Source organism: Amaranthus tricolor, chromosome 3 (assembly GCF_026212465.1).
Source record: "Amaranthus tricolor cultivar Red isolate AtriRed21 chromosome 3, ASM2621246v1, whole genome shotgun sequence".
NCBI lineage: Eukaryota > Viridiplantae > Streptophyta > Magnoliopsida > Caryophyllales > Amaranthaceae > Amaranthus > Amaranthus tricolor.
In genome coordinates, this window is record NC_080049.1 from 27,507,909 (window position 1) to 27,526,920 (window position 19,012).

Sequence of the window (19,012 nt, forward strand, 5' to 3'; positions counted from 1 at the left end):
TAACACCGGGAAGAAAACACAAATATTAAGTGCATAAATTCAACAGCAAAACTCTAGAAAATAATCCACACTTCTTACATTTCCATAGAGTTAAATAAACTATCTCTCCAAATTCCAATTGAGATTCTTGTTTTGAGTTGATTTACTTGCAACAATGACAAGCAAATTCACAGATTGAACTCCTCGGACAAATGCCCAGTCGATATTCGTTTTCTCCGGGTAGAAAAATCACTATCTAGCCTTCTAAAAATTTAGTTTAAATAAAATTATAATACTAAAAATTGAATCACACTTCTATCTTTCCCTCTTCACAAACCTTAAAAGAGTAATATTTTGCCTAGTTCAAAATAGAGATAAAGAAAGAAAAGAGGAATCAAGGGGGGAGGCCGGGAAGCTTGTCCTACTTGCTACAAAATTCTCTTTAATATATCACCAATTTAGTAAACACTAAACAGCTGACTCTCGAACTCTGACAGCCCCTTGACGGGCGCCTCTTCCACCACCATTCTGATAAACATATCCATTCCCGTTACGGTTGCCTCGAAAAGAACCTTCCCCATTGCGCATGCCATAATCGTTTCTTACGTGTCCACGGCCACCATTTGAGTAGTTACGTCCCCTGAAACCATCATTCCTATACCCACCTCCTCGTCCAGAAGGGTACACACTCACACCATTGACAACTGCAGGCAGTTAACATTTCTAAGAACCGGATACATTATACAAATTGAAGCTAATGACAGTATGCAAGAAAGATATGTCCTTCAAGTGTAACAATGAGAAATTGTATGGAAAAAAACGAGCGAAGAGAAATGCAGCTTGATGTACTTGCCTTTGGTTCCTGTTTGTTTCTCTTCTATTGTAGCTTCTTTCCCACCAATCACAATTTTGCCCATCTGAAACACGAAAGCAGCAATCAGAAATGGTCAACATGTAACAAAATTATCTGCAGCAGCAAATAGTAAAACTTTATGTCAAGTAGTCCCCTCTTATAGAACAGCAAATAGAAGTGACATTTAGCCTCATGTTCACCCCTGCTAGCTTACAGGGAAGAAAAGGCATTGGATAAATATAAACTGCACTTGCATAGTATGTAGTAGTCACTATTCATCAAACAATAATCTCGTGTATCTGGAAATGTTAGTATAAGAAAAGACGGCTAATTGGGATCTGATTTTTTAGCACATTTGCATAATGTCAACTTATTATGATTTTTATATTTTGCATCACTAAAGATATTAAGTGTTCAAAATTATTTATTGAATCACATGAAGACATACGGTGTCACAAAAATTAAAAACTAGCAATAAGATATGAAGGAAGCAGAGATGATCAAGCAGGTGAATCATTCGGTTGTCCAATATGCTTACATAGTCATTATTGGAATTAAATAGAACTCTAGAAGATAATTCTGAGATTGCGAGTAGCTATCTCTTAACTGAATCATAAACACTCCCAAGGAAAAGATTATTACAGGACGAAATATATTAGGAAAAAACAAAAACGACATACTTCGATTGCCTTCTGTTTCCCGATGGCATCCTCATACTCAACGAAACCAAAACAATAACCCTAAAAAAATAAAAAATAAAAGGATGATAATAATAGTCAGTACAAGTATCAAGTGTATTACATCAAACGACTACATTTGTACATAACACCACATACCTTGTTCGATCGCACTTGGACACCATTGCTTCTGATGCTTCCAAACTTTTTAAATTCCTGCTCAACTTGCTCTGGGGTTGCGTTATAAGGCAAACCACCAATATATATGGAATAACCCTTTCCTGTACAAATTTCAAGAAAAACATCAGGAATAAACATTCCAAATACATGCTAGTCTATTGAATAATTATTTGGATCAATAAGATTCAACTAGTATTAGTATCAAGGACTAATCGTAAGTAAGTAACTACTAGTCCAGCTAGTCTAGACTATCAAACAAGAACATAGTTAAAGATAAAAATTTTGATTTGTTGATAATAGTACCTTCAGATTCAGCAACACTTCCATTGCTTCGCTTGGGAGCAAAAGATTCAGAAGCCGCTGCAGACACAGAAGAAGCACGAGTCTGTTGTGCAGCAGGCATAGAAGAATCACGAGTTTGTTGTGCAGGCTTCTTTATTGCATTTGCAGAAGCAGCTTTTGTAGGATTAGTAGGCTTATGCGCAAGAGTCATAGTTGCACCCTCCTTCATATTCTTGAGCTGAAAATTTTAAAAGAAAAAGAATGAGCCATTAGCATCAATAAGCCATATCAAACATAAAAAGAAACAAACAGAAACTTACAAGTGTTGAAGCATATGACGACTTGGGAGCATCCACATGTCCATTAGACAAAGTGTGATGAACTGCTTGAGCATTGTTACCAGAATCCACTGAGGTTAGACTATCGCCATTTTCATTGACAATTGGTTTACTTTCATCTTTGGATACACTAATTGTCTTAATTTCAACCTCCACATCCGAAGTATGGCTTATAGGAGCATCGGCAGTAGCATTTGAAGCTACTGGAGCAGCTTCAGTAGTAGTCTCTGCAAAATAACAACATTCACTATTGTAAAAACACACTCCATACGACACAACAAAGAAGAGAATGAAACCAAATATAACGGGAGAAAACCACTTACCTTCCAAATGCATTGCAGGTGCACCTGATTCGATATTCTTCAAATCCTTCTCTTCAACAGAATTAACAACTGGCATATTATTATCCTCAATGAACCTGAACACATCGTTGAGTACATAGTAGCCATTGTCTTGAGGCGCTAGAAAGAAAGTTTCAGTAAACTTCCTTCTAACGTTGTCCTTCCCCGTTAAACAACCAGTTACTAAAACAATAACTCCTTTCATATAAGAAGCTTGCGCATCAGCGGTAAGTATCTCAATATTGTAATCTTGGTAATTTAACGAAAGAAGGAGATCCTTGATTCCCTGTAACAAAATATAGGGATAAATCTTAATTCCTTAAACCGCCAGTAACCATAACCAATACACAAAATATTTAACCTGATGTTAGCCAAGTAAAAATCAAAGAAAACATATCGGCATTATAGTCAATGACGCTGACATCTAAAATTCAATGCAAGCTAGAGATTAAGCGCATAAATGCATCTAAACCTTCACCAGGCTTCAAGATGGGTCCATAGAGCATATTATGGTAGTTGAAATTGCACAAAAGTGCACCAGGGAAATTTGCTATTTATTGCTTAGACACCCCTAAAGCACAGGATACAGAAAGCAGCGGAATCTCAATACATTCTGGAACCTTGAATGATCAGATGCACTCTCTAAAGCACCTTAAGCTAGTTAGAAGTTTAGAACTGAGCAAATCTAAGCAGTAGACCATTTTCCCCTTTTCGTAGAACCCATTGCAATGTTTCTTGATGCCTATCGCAATGTTTCTTGGTACCTGTTGCATTGTTTCTTAGTGACTATTGCACCTATTAATATGTTTCTTAATACCTAGTGCAATATTTAGGATAAGAACTACGTAATTGGTGGTCTTTAGCATGAAAATGGAAATGTCGTGGAGAGGGAATGCATTCAGAGAGATAAAGGTAATGCAAAGTGTTATAATCATTAATTATTTGGTATAAAGTGATGAAAGAGAATGAGAACAAAGAGAGATTAGAGAACTAAAGAAAGAAAATTAAATTCTAGTAAAAATTAAGGGTAACAATTTTGGAGGTATCCATTACCCTTAGAAAAAGGGATTAACCAATCTCATGATAAATACTAAGTAATAGAATGAGGTAAGGGAATCCTTGCTTGAACCTAAAAAACTCATACTAAAGACTCACATATTTTAGCACCCATAGCAACCCATATAGTAACTTAGACAATATTTAAAGTGATTCAGAACTTACTTCCATAGTAGTGATGGTGACCAAGGTACCATCAGGGCCTGGTCGACTCATCGTGCTCGAGTTCTCATAAAATTTATAAACCAATCCTGGTGTATTACGCAGAAGACTGTAAAACTGATTGACAAAGGCATGCCCCACCGTCTCTGTGGTAAGTTCCAAAGAAGATCCATCCTTTTGAGCAGCCATCTCTGAAAAACCAAGATGTAAAAAATTAAATATTTTGAAATAATCCATAAACTTAAAGATAACCTATTCAAGCTAAACTCGATCAAATCCAAACATCATATTTCACCGACAAAATCAATACCCAAAAGTTAATTACTCCCTTATAAAAAGATTAATCTTTAATTTCATATTTAACACCATTAGATCAAAAGTTCAAATTGCAACAGGAATTAAAATTTAGACGCAATTTTTATACCAAAAGATACAAGCCAGCCATCAAAATTGTACACGTTTCCCATATAGATAAAATAAATATTGACTACAACACTGTCAACACAGAATAAAACTAATTGGTTGCATTCAGAAATTCAAAAAACCTATGAACCCTAATTAGATTCATCTCAGAAGAACTACACATTGCAAGCTATAATCATAAAATAAAACTAATCAGAATTAACTTACACGATGTATAATGTGATAAAGAATAAATACAAACCAACAATCCAATATACAAAAATACACGAATTAAATATAAACAAATAAATAAACTTTTCCAAAAATAAAAAGGAAACTTAAAATCAAAATCAAAAGAACAAAAAAAATCACAAAACCCTAGATCTAGACCCTAAAACCCTAGAAAAATCCTAACTTGAAAAATCAAAACAATAAAACTACTATTCGCATGAAATTGAAATATTAAGATTCAGATCACAATCACATTGATCAATTAAAAACAATAAACAATCAAATTTCCGATAACAATTACTACAAAATAAAATAATTTGAAAAACACATATCAATGATCACCAGACGTAGGGAAGAAATCGGAATCAAGGAACATTTAAGAAAAAACAAATAAAAAATCAACAATTCCAGCGAACAAAGAAATCAACATCAAATACAAATTAATATTTAAAAGAATTATAAAAATAAAAAATTTGAAAGAGAGATGTGAACCTCTTTCCTGGGGATCGGAGAGAGAGTGAAACAGAAGAGTGAAGAAGGCGGCGGCCAAGTAAACCGGAGAAGAGAAAATGTGTAAGTGTGATTTTAAAGAGAGACGGAGGAAAAGAACGAAGGATGGGGTTGGGTTTATATGGAGTGTGAGGAAGAGGGACCAGTGAGATGGCCAGTTAGGGTATGACTCATTTAAGCAATGCGTTTACATCTTAATTTTTTTTTTCTAATACTCTTTTGAGGGGTCTTTGCTGGAATAGACATGGGTCTTCTACTCTAACATCTAGATCGTATCCGATTATGATTTAAGGGTCTGGATCAATTTATTTTTATTGAGATGGCTAGCTTGTTTTGTATGAGACCGTCTCATCATGAGACGGACCCATATAATTAGCCTATTTTTTTAATTGATTACTTTAAGATCATAAGTAATCGTTTAAGGTTATAAGTAATCACTCTAAGACTATAAAAAATTTTTATTTTAAATTATAAGTGATTACTTTAATATTATAAATAATCACTTTAAGATATAAAGTGTATATTGAACCAAGCCAATAGAAATGGTCTCACTGTGAGACCGTCTCATTTAAGAATTAGTGTTAGTCTTATGGATTTGGATCATTGGGTCAGATTCGACTCATGAACCCATTTATATCTTTTTTCCAAAATTATGTGTTAGTTATCATGTGTATTTAATTGTTTGATTTAAAATTTTATTATATTTTGAGACATTATATGATTTGGAACTTTGCAAGTCCATATAATTTGAAATTTGGTCGTTGTATCTATACTTTAAAAATGAAAAAACTTGATGAATATTTTGTTTTAAGAATTAAAAACTATATATATTTGGTCGTTCAATTATTAAAAAGTTTTAGAAGATTCTTGTTAGTTTAAAATGTTTAAATAATTTTATAGGAATAGAAGAAAATTATATAATATATTTTTTTAAAAGAAATCAGGAAAAAAAAATATTATTTTGAACCCAGATTCATGCTGTAGACCCGCCATACCCTAAGGGTTTAGGTTCAGGTCCAATTTTTTCATACTCTATGGATCTGGGCTTGTGTCCATCAAAACATAGGGTCTAGATTTGAATTTAGCTGGACCTGACCATGATCCAACCCATGCCCATCTCTAGTCTTTGCCTTAATATTGCAATTTAAGAATATTTTCCACTTTGCACCATAAGAAATTTGTTTTCCATAGTTCGGTCCACGTATAATGTTTTTTTTTTAAATTTGGGACATATTTCTCATTTTGCATCTATGAAAACTTATTTCCCATGGTATCGTCTATATAAGACAATTTTTTTTAAGTTTGCTAAACCTGAGATAGCGATTGGGTATTTAACCCAAACCGCCATCTCAAGTAGCAGTTTGGCCTAACTGATTTTCTTTTTTAAATGTTGTTAATAACCAAGAGATAACGGTTCTGGTTTGCAGCATTTTTTTAAAAACAAATTTTTAGTTCTTCTACAATGAATATATGTGAAAGAGCAATAAATGACAATTTGGTAATAATACTAAATTAACTTGTATGATTACCAAACCACACTAGGGTTTTATAGGATGGTCGATGGTGGTGGTTGTTCGTGAAGAGGGGGAGGTGGGAGGCATGAAGGGAGGGGATGGGTGTTGATTTGTTTTTTTATTTGTTTATATTTTTTGGCTTTTAAAAATAATTATGAAATAACACGTAAGAATCGTAACATGTGTCAGCTATCACCGGTCAAGGAAACAAGGAAGATCATTAAAAGAAAATATGGTGCAAACTGCAAAGGTAAAATATATTTTAAAATGATCAAAGGCAATTACCCAAAATTAGAATTTTTAAAAGTAAATTTTTCCTTATTAATATCTACTTTTTAATATAAAAAGTAACACAAATTCTTGTTTAGGATTGTCCTAAAATTAGGACGCTATTTCATATGTGATCACTTTTAAAGTTTATGTGATCATTTTTTTGTAAGGCTTATGTGATCACTTCTAAGACCTATATGGTAACTTTAAGGCTTATATAATCACTTTAAAAGGCCTATGTATTCATTTATATTTTACTATGTGATCACTTTTAAAGTTTATTGTAATCACTTTTAAAGCATATGTGATCACTTTTAAAGCTTACGTGACAATTTCTAAAGCTCATGAAGATTGTGTGTTTGTGGTGGCGGTGATGTTGAATTTGAAAATAAAAAATGATCACATATATGCATTAAAAGTTATCACATACTTCCTTCGTTCCAAATTAGTTGCAACATTAGACAAAATAACACTTTTCATTCATCACTCTTAAATTTGTAATTAGTTTTCAATCTATAGGTTAAAACATAGTCAAGTGAGATCTTGTTTGATTCGTCTCGTTGCAAAAAATTATTAATATCAAATTTTTAAAATTTTTGTTATACATAATTGAGATATTAAGGATTAAGTTAGTGCATTGGACTACGTGAAAAAGCAAACGTTACAAGTAAATTAGAACGGAGGAAGTATCCTTTAAAAATAATCACATAGGTCTTAAAAGTGATCACTTAGGCATTAAAAATAATCACTTATTATATATAGTCAAAGTGATCACAAGTCACATAAGCCTTAAAATTGATCAAATAATAGGATTACCCATTTACCATATCCTAAATATAGAACAACCACATATGAGATATTCTCTAAAAGTAAATAGACCATTCCTATTAAATAAGAGGGAGTATATTATTATTTTAAATATTATTATTATTAAATTATACCCACTTCATTATTTTCTTGTTTTTCTCGTTTACTTTTTGCGTACCTTTCAAAATAAATTTTGAGTCTCAAAATCTCTAAATACGCATTATAAAAAATATACGTTAAGACAAATCTAACGAGATCTCATATAGATATATTTTATCTTATATAAATATATATGTCTCAAATACCTTAATCAAAATTTTCTCTAGGTAACGTGGAATATTCTAAATGAAACATTAGAAAACGGATGGAGTAACTTTTAAATTTTATTATTATTATTATCATTAGAACTATTACTATTATGACCTGTTTGATTGATGGTAATAACGACAGTAATAAAATGAAAACCAGTGTAATTTTGGTTGAAAAATCTCTTGGCTACCTTGATGACCATACTTGTCTAACTTCAATGATCTAATTTTATTTATAAAATTCATTCCAATGCATTGACATTGAGAGAGGTGGTATTAGGTGGTAATGAAAATTTGTAAACAAAAAAACTTTTTTTCTATTCAAAGTTTTATCATCACGACATAACTTTTGATGAAATTTTACACTATAAATTATTCTCATTACCACCATTTAGTACTAATAACCAAACGGACCGTTAAGAAAATAATATTTACAACAATTAAAGCTGTAAATAATCAATAAATTTATTTTCTAAAATAAAATAATTTTTTAAGATTATTATTATTATTATTACTATTACTATTAAAGAAATAATATCTACAACAATTAATGTCATAAGCAATAAATTTATTTTTTAAAATAGTAGCAAAATCACATAGATATCTCAATTTTAAAAATGCATTATATTGAAAGAAAAAATATAGATTCAAAATTAAAGCCCCCAGCGAGGATCGAACTCGCGACCTTTCGCTTACGAAGCGAACGCACTACCACTATGCTATGGAGGCCTTTGTTAACAATTTGTATGGATTTTATTATAAATCAATTTTTAATCTTGTAATGAGTAATGACCTAATTAGTGAGGCCTGAGGGCGTGTTTGGCTAGCGGGAGAAATTGAAGGACAGAAGGAGGGTTCAACTGCAATTCAAGAAGTGAAGGGGAGAGAGAAGAGGAGTGAAGAGAAAGGGAGAAGCAAGCAAGAAGAAATGTGCGGTATTTCATTAATAATTGATGGTCTCTGCCTCGATTTATCAGATATTGATATTACCCACCAATTATCTCCCCCTGCTAATGTTGAACTAGTTAAGTTATTCAACCATTTGTTTTGATTATACTTCTATTCAATACTATTATTTAAGTGTGAATAGTTATTTTTGATAATCAATAATGCCCTTAATTTGTTTATCTTTCTTACATGATTACCAAGAGATAAAGATGAAAACTTGATGGGTTATTGTTGCTTAACGAAGTTATACTTTCATTGTTGTTATTTTTGTTATATATGTTCTGTTATTGATGTTGATAAAAAGAACTAAATGTAAACTAGACTATGTTTATTATTGGTGTATTATGCCTATTTTTAGTAAGGAGTAGGCTGAGGGAAAGGGGAGGGAAACGGGAACCCAGAATCGAACCCAGATCATACATGGGGAAAGAATTATATGATCAGAAGACCCAATTCTCTCATGTCCTTATTAGTAATGCGGGGAAACATTAAATTTTGTTGTGTTAAAGAACTGATTTTTTGGGGCTTAGTTATTATTTGTAGTATCAATTTATATTGATTAGTTTATTGATCATTGTTTATTTGGTGCAGTTTACATTTACAATTGATGACTTGAAAACCAGTTTACTGAGAAGAGGTCCTGATAGTTTAGGGACCAAAAAAGTTATCCTTGAATGGAAAGATGCAGAAGTCCTTTCTTGTGATGCTAGGGATGAGGAAATTGAAAGGAAATTCTCTTGCTTGCACTGTATGGATGATTCTAAATCATGTGTTAATGGAGGGGCTGAAGCTGGGGTGCTTCAATCTGTTGCAGTGATGTACTTTGTTGGCGCAGTTCTGCAGTTGAGGGGGATAGAGCCAGCTATGCAGCCGTTAATCGATGCATCTGGGAATGTCCTCATCTATAATGGTAATCTCAGTTTTTGTATTCTTATTCTCTTCATATGGGAGCAGGGTAGCCACAAGCTTTATTTGTTTAGAGTTTAGAACTTCAGACAGGTTAAACTCGCGTTTTACCGCTTATTCTAGTAAATTTAGGATGTTTTTGGCCACTTACTGTAATATACTATATTCCCTGATTTTGGAGTATGTAGTAGGAATATAGCTATGTATGATGATGTGGTTTAGTATCCTTATTGCTTACGAGCCTTTTCTTTTAATTATTTTATTGTTTGATTATGTAAAATGAGGTTGAACCATAGTGCAAAATATCATCCGCATCACCTTGTCGTAAAAGTTTTTGAGCTTACTGCAACCTAAATATAAGCTGTGACGAGTGAATACATCCGCGTGAACCATGAAAGCTGTTTTGTAACTGTAAACGTGACTAAAACTGCATTTTTTGCACTATTGAAGCTTATAGCTTGCTTTGTTAGAAATTTAAGAAGGAAAGGGAGGGGCAAAAACGTAATCTACGATTTATTATATCATATTATTAGTTGTATAATATTTAAGTTTGTAAATATGACAGCTTAAGTCAAAATTTTGGGTATCTAACATGTTAACCATTATCATATATGGGCCCTAGACCAGTTTTCTAGTTTATGAATAGTTATTAGTTGGCCAAATATGAAGCAACTAACTAATTGTGAGATACTAGTGTTAGGTACCACTTGAGACTTGAGAGTTTGCGGGATCAGCTAACAATTATGAAAATACTTGCAGTGGACACATCTATTTTTTCTTTTTGTGAAAATATGCATTTTGACATAAGCTTGTCCACTTCGAAGGTGAAATTTTTGATGGGATTCACATGAGCTGTGACAGCAACGATACTAATGTCCTTCTGCAGTCATTGGGGAATTGTTGCTGCTGCCAGTCGCATGAGAATCTCAACAGCTGCAGTGGAAAATCTATTCCTGAACTTCTTTCGTCGATTAAGGGGCCATGGGCTGCAATATATTGGCAGGTATCTTCTTGGATTGGTAAGTCCTCTTTGGGAGTTTACCAAGGTATGCCTTCTTTTTCCTTTTAGAAATTTGAATTCTAAAGCAGGCACTCGTGTTTTAGGATGTCTCGAGGACACTCTGGTTTGGCAGGGATGCATTTGGGAGAAGGAGTCTTCTTGTTCACTGGCCCAGTTCAGAAGATTCTCGACTAGTGTTGTCTTCTGTATCACCTCCAGCTTTCTCTTCTCGGATGCCTGGTACTGCTTGTGTTCCATTTTTCATCCCTCTCCCTTTCCCCTCTTGCAGAACATTACCACTTGATTTTGAGTGCGTACTGTAACTGCTTTACTGTTGGAGGATTCTGTTTATTGCTAGTTATGTTCTTTATAGATGATTTTGCATGCGCGTAATATTACAATTTTATTATATTATGATGGTTGAGACTTAATAGTGTATAATGTATTACCGGTGTACTGCATGGCAAATTAATAGAGCTACATCTAATCTGTGATTATCTTTTGAATTCATTCGTATTGAATCTTTCTGATCATGCACACATTTGATGTCATAAACTTGTATCAGAAACTTCTTGTGGAAATAACAATATAAAGCCATCTGTTTGCTTATACAGCAGTCTTCATGCAATTGTTTAGACACTTAGTAGCTTAATATAGAGGAAATAACTTTTGAGTAGTTATTTGGTTTCTGATTATGATGGACTATTTTAAAGTGATTTATTAAATTATGTGCACTTCTTGATGTGAAGTTGTAGTCTTGTAGATGATGTGCTGGTTCATTTGAAACAATTTCTTTGTCCTCACTAATAAGGCTAAGGTTGCATACATCCGACTCCCTAAACCACGCTTTGGTGGTGGCTTAGGTGGAAGTCACGTAATAGCATCGGGCAATGAAATGTTGTGATAATAAGGAATGTTGTGACAATAAGGAAGTGATAGTTACACATTTTTTTTATATAAATATTTATTCTATTCAAAGAATTAATGCCCATTCCCGATGAAGCCACAGATTCATAATTATTTGGTTTCGGATTAAACAAATTAAAATATAATGACTCATCTGATCTTGTAGCTTTTTCTTTATGTGAAGTTGTAGATTGTGTTTGGAATCAAAGGTCAACTAGAAATAACCTTGACCTTGCCTAAGTTGGAGCCACTTATTAGCATTGGAATAATGCAATTTATTGTTGTAATTTTTAAGAACTTATTTGCATTCTCAAATAGATATTATTTGGGAAAAGTAAAACAAGACTATGAACCTCTGATAAGATGAATGGGATCAAATTTACTAGATTCTAAATGAGAGCCATAACATTTTGTTTTCCAAGTTGTGTCATTTGCATTTGTCTCGTATATCATATATTCCAACCTAACAAAACTCTAAGGTGTTGTTTGGTATAAGAACATAAAATGTAACGGGAAGGGAAATGATAAAGAAGAGTAAGGGTAAAGGTAAGAGTTATAGTTATATGTTGTTTGGTATAACAATATAAGGGAAACACTTAAGATAACAACAATCTAAAAAAAGGGAATTTGTTACTTAACATGAATGAGTGGTAACAAAATGAGGGTATCCATTACTCTGAAAGGGATTGGGTTAACCTAATATTATACCAAACAAAAAATGTAGAGTAATGGTAATTGAATCCCTTACTTGACATTAAAAGTTCATACCAAACGCCCCTAAAAGTATGTTATTATCTTGTTCAAGTTGTATTATACCTGTGGTCGTTTCTCCTTTTTTGTCCTGTTCTTACCCTTTAGTTTATGTTACTTACGTAAATTGTCAAACATTTTTTTGTGCTGAATATTATCTGTTTCTAGATCCTGAAGTCGGAGGTGGAGCAAGCAACCCAGCTTACTGGGAAGAGCTACCTTGTGGGGTGTACAGTGTAGAAATAAACGCTTCGAGCGCTGGTAAATGCCTAGCTGGTAAAGTCAGAAAACATGAATGGACAAACTCTGTGTTAAAAGATCTAATCAAATGGGAGAGAAGCCTGATAAAACCTAAGCTTGTGGATATCAATTCATCCAACACTTCACTCTTTTCAGGGAATCCTGATTTACTTTCAGTGTCTGATATTGGTATGTTATCACTTTGGTTTTCTTGACAAAAAGTTAAAGCTTGCAAAAGTATCAAAAAAAAGGAAGAAAAAAACAAGATAGTTATTTATTTTGGGGGTAAATGATAGGAACTTTTCTATTCTGTTCTTTTCATACTTTTTCATTCATTTTAATTTGGCACTGATGGTTACTGCTTCTGGTCTTATTTGCTGTGGATCAATTAAGGATCACCACGGTCTTCAGCTGCCTCACCAGCTGGAAAGCTCTTGGCTGCTCTCAGAAAATCTATCATACGGCGTACCTCCCAAAATACAATTTTTCAGGTGCTCAACTGTTAAGTTTCTTTTTTTTTTCCCTTTAAAACTACGCCTCTTTAACCATAGCTTGTTGCTATTGATTTCTATTTTGTGAAAGATGCCGTAAAAGTGCGGTAACGGCCGCGATCACAGTAATGGAACGGTGATGCGGTATGTAACGGGAGTGATGCGGTTATTGTAACGCCTAAATATCGGTCAAATCATAAGATATCCTATGACCCAAGACACGGTTTTTATACACCTTTACATTGCTGGAAATAACGGTTCGTTTGTTTTAAAAACCTTTACAAAGTGGCCAATACGATGCAATGCGGCCTTGTTGATAAGCGTTTTGGTTTGGAAAGTTGAATAAGATAAGATATTATGCAATTGTTTCCTTTCTAAATTCATTTTGTAAGCTCTTTATTTAGCAAATAAGGACTTTGTTTTCTAAAGAGACTGACACTGGAGTGAGGTTGTCTCTTTATGAAGAATGAAAGTCATGAAACTGCACCGTTGCTTTCATATAAAGTAGATCGAAATATTGGGATCTACTGGTGCAAGTATTTTTGTTGCACTTGTCCACCTTAGGTGGTCTAGAATGTTGAGTCAAGAAGTGTTCTTGAAAATCAAATGCCTTAACTAAAATGTTTTTAGCCTTAGTTAAATATTGCCTTTATTTCATAATTGTTTGTTATAACGGCATATAACTATAAGCAATAGCTTATAAGGAATAGTACATTAACTTAACTGAGGGTTGATGGATTCAGAAGTTCGGACAGGTTTGAAAGCTGAAATTTGTCTACCTAGAATGAAGAAGAATTGTAGTGAAACAGAAGGAGATTTTAGATATTCTACCATGCAAGCAGGAAATGGAGTACAACCTATATATGCAGTTATGCCTATGTTACTCGGGCTTTTCATTTTGCTTCACGTACCCGTGTCCGATCCTTGATCCTCGGACATTGGTATGGCACCTAGACACTTCATTTTAGGCGTGAAATTGAATACTTAGACGTATCGGACACTTGCACACGTACCAGTATCAAACATCAGCACCTGAGTCCAAAGTAACATAGATACGTACTTACAGAAATTGAACCCTTCATCTTTCTTGTTGTATCACCTGAAGTAGCTTTAGATCTCATTCGTGATTTTTCTTGGCAGGCAACTATGCACGATAGTGGACAAGGGAACCATGTTCCAGTGGCTGTTCTCTTTTCAGGAGGGTTAGATTCCATGATACTGTCTGCAATACTGCATGAGTGCCTAGATTCCAAATGTAAGTGTTTATAATTCTAAAGGCCTGTCATCACACTACAATGGCTTGATATGTTAACTAATTATGATTTCAGATCTTTGTTTGCACATCGTTTGATATATGGAGTTCTGATCGCAGATGACATTGATTTGCTGAATGTCAGCTTTGAAGGTGAAACAGCTCCTGATCGAATAACTGCCAGAGCTGGACTGAAGGAACTGAAAAGAATTGCACCTTTGAGAGGGTATAGTAATTTGAATGTCCATATTGTTTTACTTGTTTAAGATACCCCTTCCTTTCTATCACTTCTTTAATTATTTTGACTCGTATACTCATCTCATACACAGATTTTTGTCTGACTGAGCTAATTATGATTTTTAACATAATTTGGCCCAAATATGAACTGTAGAGGCATCCATACACATGTTCTTGAGAAAAATAGATCCAAGGTATTCGACACTCACTTGGAGGGAGCTCCTTTGTATCCAACTTTACAATACTTCTGCTTAGATCATCCATGCCACATAGATATTCAACATACTGATTCTGCCTTCACAACACTTAGAGTTGACTTTATCTCTAGTTTATTTCACTAATGTGACATCATCAACGAACAACTTGCACCATAGAAGTTCTTCCTGGATAGGTCTTGTTATCTCATATAGAACCGGTGCAAATCGAAAAGGGCTTAAAGCATAAACTTGATGTAAACCAATTGTGATTAGAATGTCTTCGATTGGTGATTGAATATAAATATATTTGTTTGAGATGTAGTCTATATTCATTGGTGTATAAGGCAACTTGGTTGTTGTTTTTAGTTTTTTGATTTACTATGGAATATGAGGTTCTATTTCGTTGATTGTATGGAGAACACAGGTGGAGACTTGTGGAGATTGATGCTGATCTGTCAGATCTAGCCATGGAGATGAAGCATGTTACATCTCTAATTAACCCTGCGAAAACTTACATGGTAATTTATTTTTCTCAGTATTTTATTTTCGTAGAAGTTTCAGATATTGTATGAAATGGTTTTTGTTTTGCATTCTGGATCAGTAGATCAAAAGGTAATGTCCTTAAAACTCACGCAATTTCTGTCGGGCTTGTGTGTAGGACTTAAATATTGGTCTAGCACTGTGGTTGGCTGCTGGTGGTGATGGTTGGCTGCATGAAGATGATAATTGCGGTCCGCATAAATGCTGTGAGCGCTTCCGATACAAGTCTAAAGCAAGAATACTGCTAGTTGGTTCTGGTGCTGATGAGCAATGTGCTGGTTATGGAAGGCATAGAACAAAATATAGAAATAGCAGGTAGCCTTATTTACTTTAATGTTCAAATACATCACTCTTTATGTAAATACAAGCTGTCCGCACCCTTTCCAAAATGCCCCCATGAAACATAAATCTTGTTTTGAAACTTCCAAGAAATGAGTAAAAACTGGAATATAGGTGAAAAATGTGGCAAAAGGCAAGAATTCAATCCTCTAAATGGTTTTTAATTTTAGACATTCATTTATCTTCTTCCTTGGCTAATTTGACAAATAAGGGAAGGGGAATGGCTCCTCTTAAGTTTAATTTTCTCCATATATCATCAGTTTGATTGAATCGAAACTAGAGCAAGAGTTAGATTGTGAATCTCTTCATTTCCGATTCTGCAGTTTCTCTGATCTCTTCATTTGCATCATGTTATGATCAGTTGGCTTGGCCTACATGAGGAAATGAAGCTGGACATGCAGAGAATCTGGAAAAGAAACCTTGGGAGAGATGATAGATGTATTGCCGACAATGGAAAAGAGGTATTGCTACGACTTTTAACTTGAAATGACTGTCGCGTATGCTTGTTATTTGTATTTTCATTCTGTCGTTTTTGATAGGCAAGATTTCCATTCTTGGATGAGGACGTCATAAGGATTTTGCTTGATTTTCCTCTATGGGATATAGCCGACCTCAGTCAGCCAAGTGGCAAAGGTGACAAGAAAATTTTGAGAGAGGTGTGTTATGCTTTTAGTTACTTAATCTCTCGTGTTGTCAGTGGCGGATCTAGAAAAAAAACGAGTAATATCAATTTAAGTAAAACGTGCTTATTGGTTTTTGATCTCTAGTCATATACATGGAAGGCAATACACTAACCAACTCATCTAGGGTATATTTACATATAATATTTGACTTTATTTTGAATTTTAAGTGATGTCAATTGACCTCAGTGACATCACACTGGATCTGCCACTGCGTGCTGCCTTTAATTTAGGTCATGGATTTTTCATTTTGCATGAACTTGACTTGACCTTCATGACATGCTAGTATTGCCTTTTTTGGTGGCAACATACGGTCCATTTGGTTGTCGGTATTATATAGTGGGAAGGATTATGGAAAGTTAGATTTTGGTAGAAAAATCTCTTTGACATAATTGATTTTCTTCACAAAATTTATTCCTATGCATTACCATTTGGACATGGTATTATGTGGTAATGGAAAATTGTGAAGAAAAAAACTTTTTTATGATCAAAATTTCATCACCATGGAAATGACATGATACATTTCATGAAAAATTACGCTAAAAATCATTCTCATTACCGCCATTTAGTGCTAACAACAAAAGCGCCATTAAGAGAAGTTCAAGTACTTTCTAATGAGCTATCCACTTTTTATGTGTTAAGGTTGCTAGATTACTTGGGTTACATGAAGCTGCGATTCTGCCAAAACGAGCTATTCAGGTAATGCAAATATTGCCCCTTTTCACTTAAAAAGACCGTTGTCGATTTTCCTAGTTAAAAAAAAGTCAAGTCATCTAAAGTTTTCTGCACTTGCAATATTTTTCCGCACTGCTAAACTAGCTTCGACTTTCCTCTACTGCTCCAGTTTGGCTCCCGAATAGCGCAAGAATCAAATCGCATGAATTTTGGTAGCAATCGTGCTGCAAATCAAGCATCTGCGGGCAGTGTGTTTTTTACAAAAGATTAAGCTAAAATCTCATGTTACCTGGTGAGTACTCATTGATTACCCGTGTAACCACAAATTTTTTAGTTTCATTTCGAATTGTAGATGCATCGAAATTCTTCGTTAGGTGAAGTGTGGTTTGATTGTTGAACAACTCAATGCGTTCACATATCGATGTGATTCAAAATAAAGATTTGTATGTATCAGACGGTACTAATATTTCGTTTTCCGCCTTGTTCGAATTGAAGCAGAGCACAATTTAGGCATGAAGAATCAATTTATCAGAATCAGTATGTCGAGTATATGCTACACTCAACAACAATAGCTGAAGTTCTGAACATTTCAAACCGGACATGGCATGAAAATCCGAAGGAGGCTTCCATGGCTCTGCTTAATTCGAAGCGTTCGTTGGCTTGATCTAACTGTGAATGAGACTAGATATACTGTCTACTTCGCTCTTTTGTTGTGTGTCCATTTCTTTTCATAATATACCGCATTCTAATTATTAATTTTTCAAATTTTTGTTATCGAGTGTAAGACCGAAGAAATTCTTATAGGCAAGAGGAAGGGAGAATGTATTTTTCTGGTAAGTGGTGAGAATCAAACTCTTATCCGGACAGTGAAAGAAAAAATCTTTAATCACTAAGCCAACTTATGATAATCTAATACGTCTACTTTTGTTAACCTAGTAAGTAGTCAACGGTGCAAAAGTGATTAATGTTAAGAGTGAAGATTCATAAAGAAAATGAAATATATGGTGTTAATTTAGAATACAAGTACTTGTAAAAGGTTTTAAGTGGTCAAGTTCAATTTTCAAAAGCACATTTTTAAATTTCTTAAAATCTAGTTTGTAAATATCTCGCAAGTCTTTCTATTTGTTCGAGGTTTCACTCCTTCAATTCAATTTTTAAGATCGAGATAAATTATAAACTTGAAATCTTCACATCAAATTTGGAAATAAAAAAACTAATGATTTTATTTAAAAGATTGCTATTTTTGAAAATTTAGAAAATAAAAATAAATGGATAAAGTATAATAACTATTGATTAATCTTCAACTCTTGAAAATGGAGAAAAATTATAAATAGATAACATAAATCATTAAAAAAAAGCACGAAATAAAAAACTTATTTTTAAAAATAAGAGTCTAATTACCAAACCTGAGGTTTGGTTCTGTTAGCAGTTAGTAATTGCGAACAAGTGCTTAATTTTTTAAAAAGGCAAAGAAATTGTTCGCAGTTAGTGTTGTTGATTTTTTTGACCATGTTCGTAGTTACTAACTGCGAATACCATCGAATATAATGGGCCTGTTAGTGACTGTGAACAGAGTCAAAAAAGTCAACAGAACATAACCAAACCTCAAATTTGGAAATTAGACGTTTATTTTTTTAAAATAAGTTGATTTGCGTCTTATTCAGTGCTTTTTTTTAAAAAAAAAAATTAACTTATCTATTTCAATAATTCAAAAATGGACAAGCCTTAATCCATTGCAAATAAAAGAATATGACCCAACAATAGATGCTAATTTTGATCTAGTATGAAATTAATCCGAAATCTGGCAGAAAATCAATAGTTTATAATCAAGAAATTTTAACACATAACATGAAAATGTCTCGACCCCAAAAACAAAAAGTTATTTTTTGAAAATTTTTAAATATAAGTTTTTATTTTTTGTTGTAGTTTTAAAAGTAAAAC

At 33.5% G+C, this 19,012-nt stretch overlaps 2 protein-coding genes and 1 non-coding gene across 5 annotated transcripts; 1 reads left to right on the plus strand and 2 right to left on the minus strand.

Annotated features, from left to right (window-relative positions):
• LOC130809363 (nuclear transport factor 2-like) lies at positions 1–5,176 on the minus strand. The gene is made up of 9 exons (XM_057675108.1): positions 4,994–5,176; positions 3,872–4,059; positions 2,633–2,936; positions 2,292–2,536; positions 1,993–2,209; positions 1,669–1,790; positions 1,513–1,572; positions 833–896; positions 1–683 (listed from the first exon to the last, which is right to left on the minus strand). The coding sequence occupies exons 2-9, from the start codon at positions 4,055–4,057 to the stop codon at positions 448–450; spliced, it is 1,434 nt and encodes a 477-aa protein (XP_057531091.1). The 5' UTR covers positions 4,058–4,059; positions 4,994–5,176; the 3' UTR covers positions 1–447.
• Positions 5,177–8,567: 3,391 nt separating this feature from the next.
• Positions 8,568–8,639, minus strand: TRNAT-CGU (transfer RNA threonine (anticodon CGU)). Its single transcript has one exon. It is a non-coding gene; the product is annotated as a tRNA-Thr (tRNA).
• A 102-nt stretch (positions 8,640–8,741) lies between these two features.
• LOC130809364 (uncharacterized) lies at positions 8,742–17,976 on the plus strand. 3 transcript variants are annotated; one of them, XM_057675111.1, is made up of 15 exons: positions 8,742–8,934; positions 9,450–9,768; positions 10,589–10,767; positions 10,869–11,004; positions 12,589–12,849; positions 13,054–13,151; positions 14,292–14,406; positions 14,524–14,629; positions 15,262–15,355; positions 15,496–15,692; positions 16,078–16,177; positions 16,256–16,372; positions 17,039–17,095; positions 17,241–17,363; positions 17,570–17,976. In XM_057675111.1, the coding sequence occupies exons 1-14, from the start codon at positions 8,839–8,841 to the stop codon at positions 17,340–17,342; spliced, it is 1,977 nt and encodes a 658-aa protein (XP_057531094.1). In that variant the 5' UTR covers positions 8,742–8,838; the 3' UTR covers positions 17,343–17,363; positions 17,570–17,976. The 3 variants fall into 3 exon arrangements, with proteins under 3 accessions (XP_057531094.1, XP_057531095.1, XP_057531096.1); XM_057675112.1 differs by having other exon boundaries at positions 8,745–8,934; positions 17,567–17,976; XM_057675113.1 differs by lacking the exons at positions 16,256–16,372; positions 17,039–17,095; positions 17,241–17,363; positions 17,570–17,976 and having other exon boundaries at positions 8,745–8,934; positions 16,040–16,175.
• The last annotated feature ends 1,036 nt before the right edge of the window (positions 17,977–19,012 follow it).

Coding starts and splice junctions, on each gene's coding strand:
- LOC130809363 (XM_057675108.1), bottom strand. CDS start 4,057: ATGGCTGCTCAAAAGGATGGATCTTCTTTGGAACTTACCACAGAGACG. Junction 2,210..2,291: donor CGTCATATGCTTCAACACTT/GTAAGTTTCTGT, acceptor TAAAATTTTCAG/CTCAAGAATATGAAGGAGGG. Junction 684..832: donor GAAACAAACAGGAACCAAAG/GCAAGTACATCA, acceptor AACTGCCTGCAG/TTGTCAATGGTGTGAGTGTG.
- LOC130809364 (XM_057675111.1), top strand. CDS start 8,839: ATGTGCGGTATTTCATTAATAATTGATGGTCTCTGCCTCGATTTATCA. Junction 8,935..9,449: donor CCCCTGCTAATGTTGAACTA/GTTAAGTTATTC, acceptor TATTTGGTGCAG/TTTACATTTACAATTGATGA. Junction 9,769..10,588: donor GAATGTCCTCATCTATAATG/GTAATCTCAGTT, acceptor TCCACTTCGAAG/GTGAAATTTTTGATGGGATT.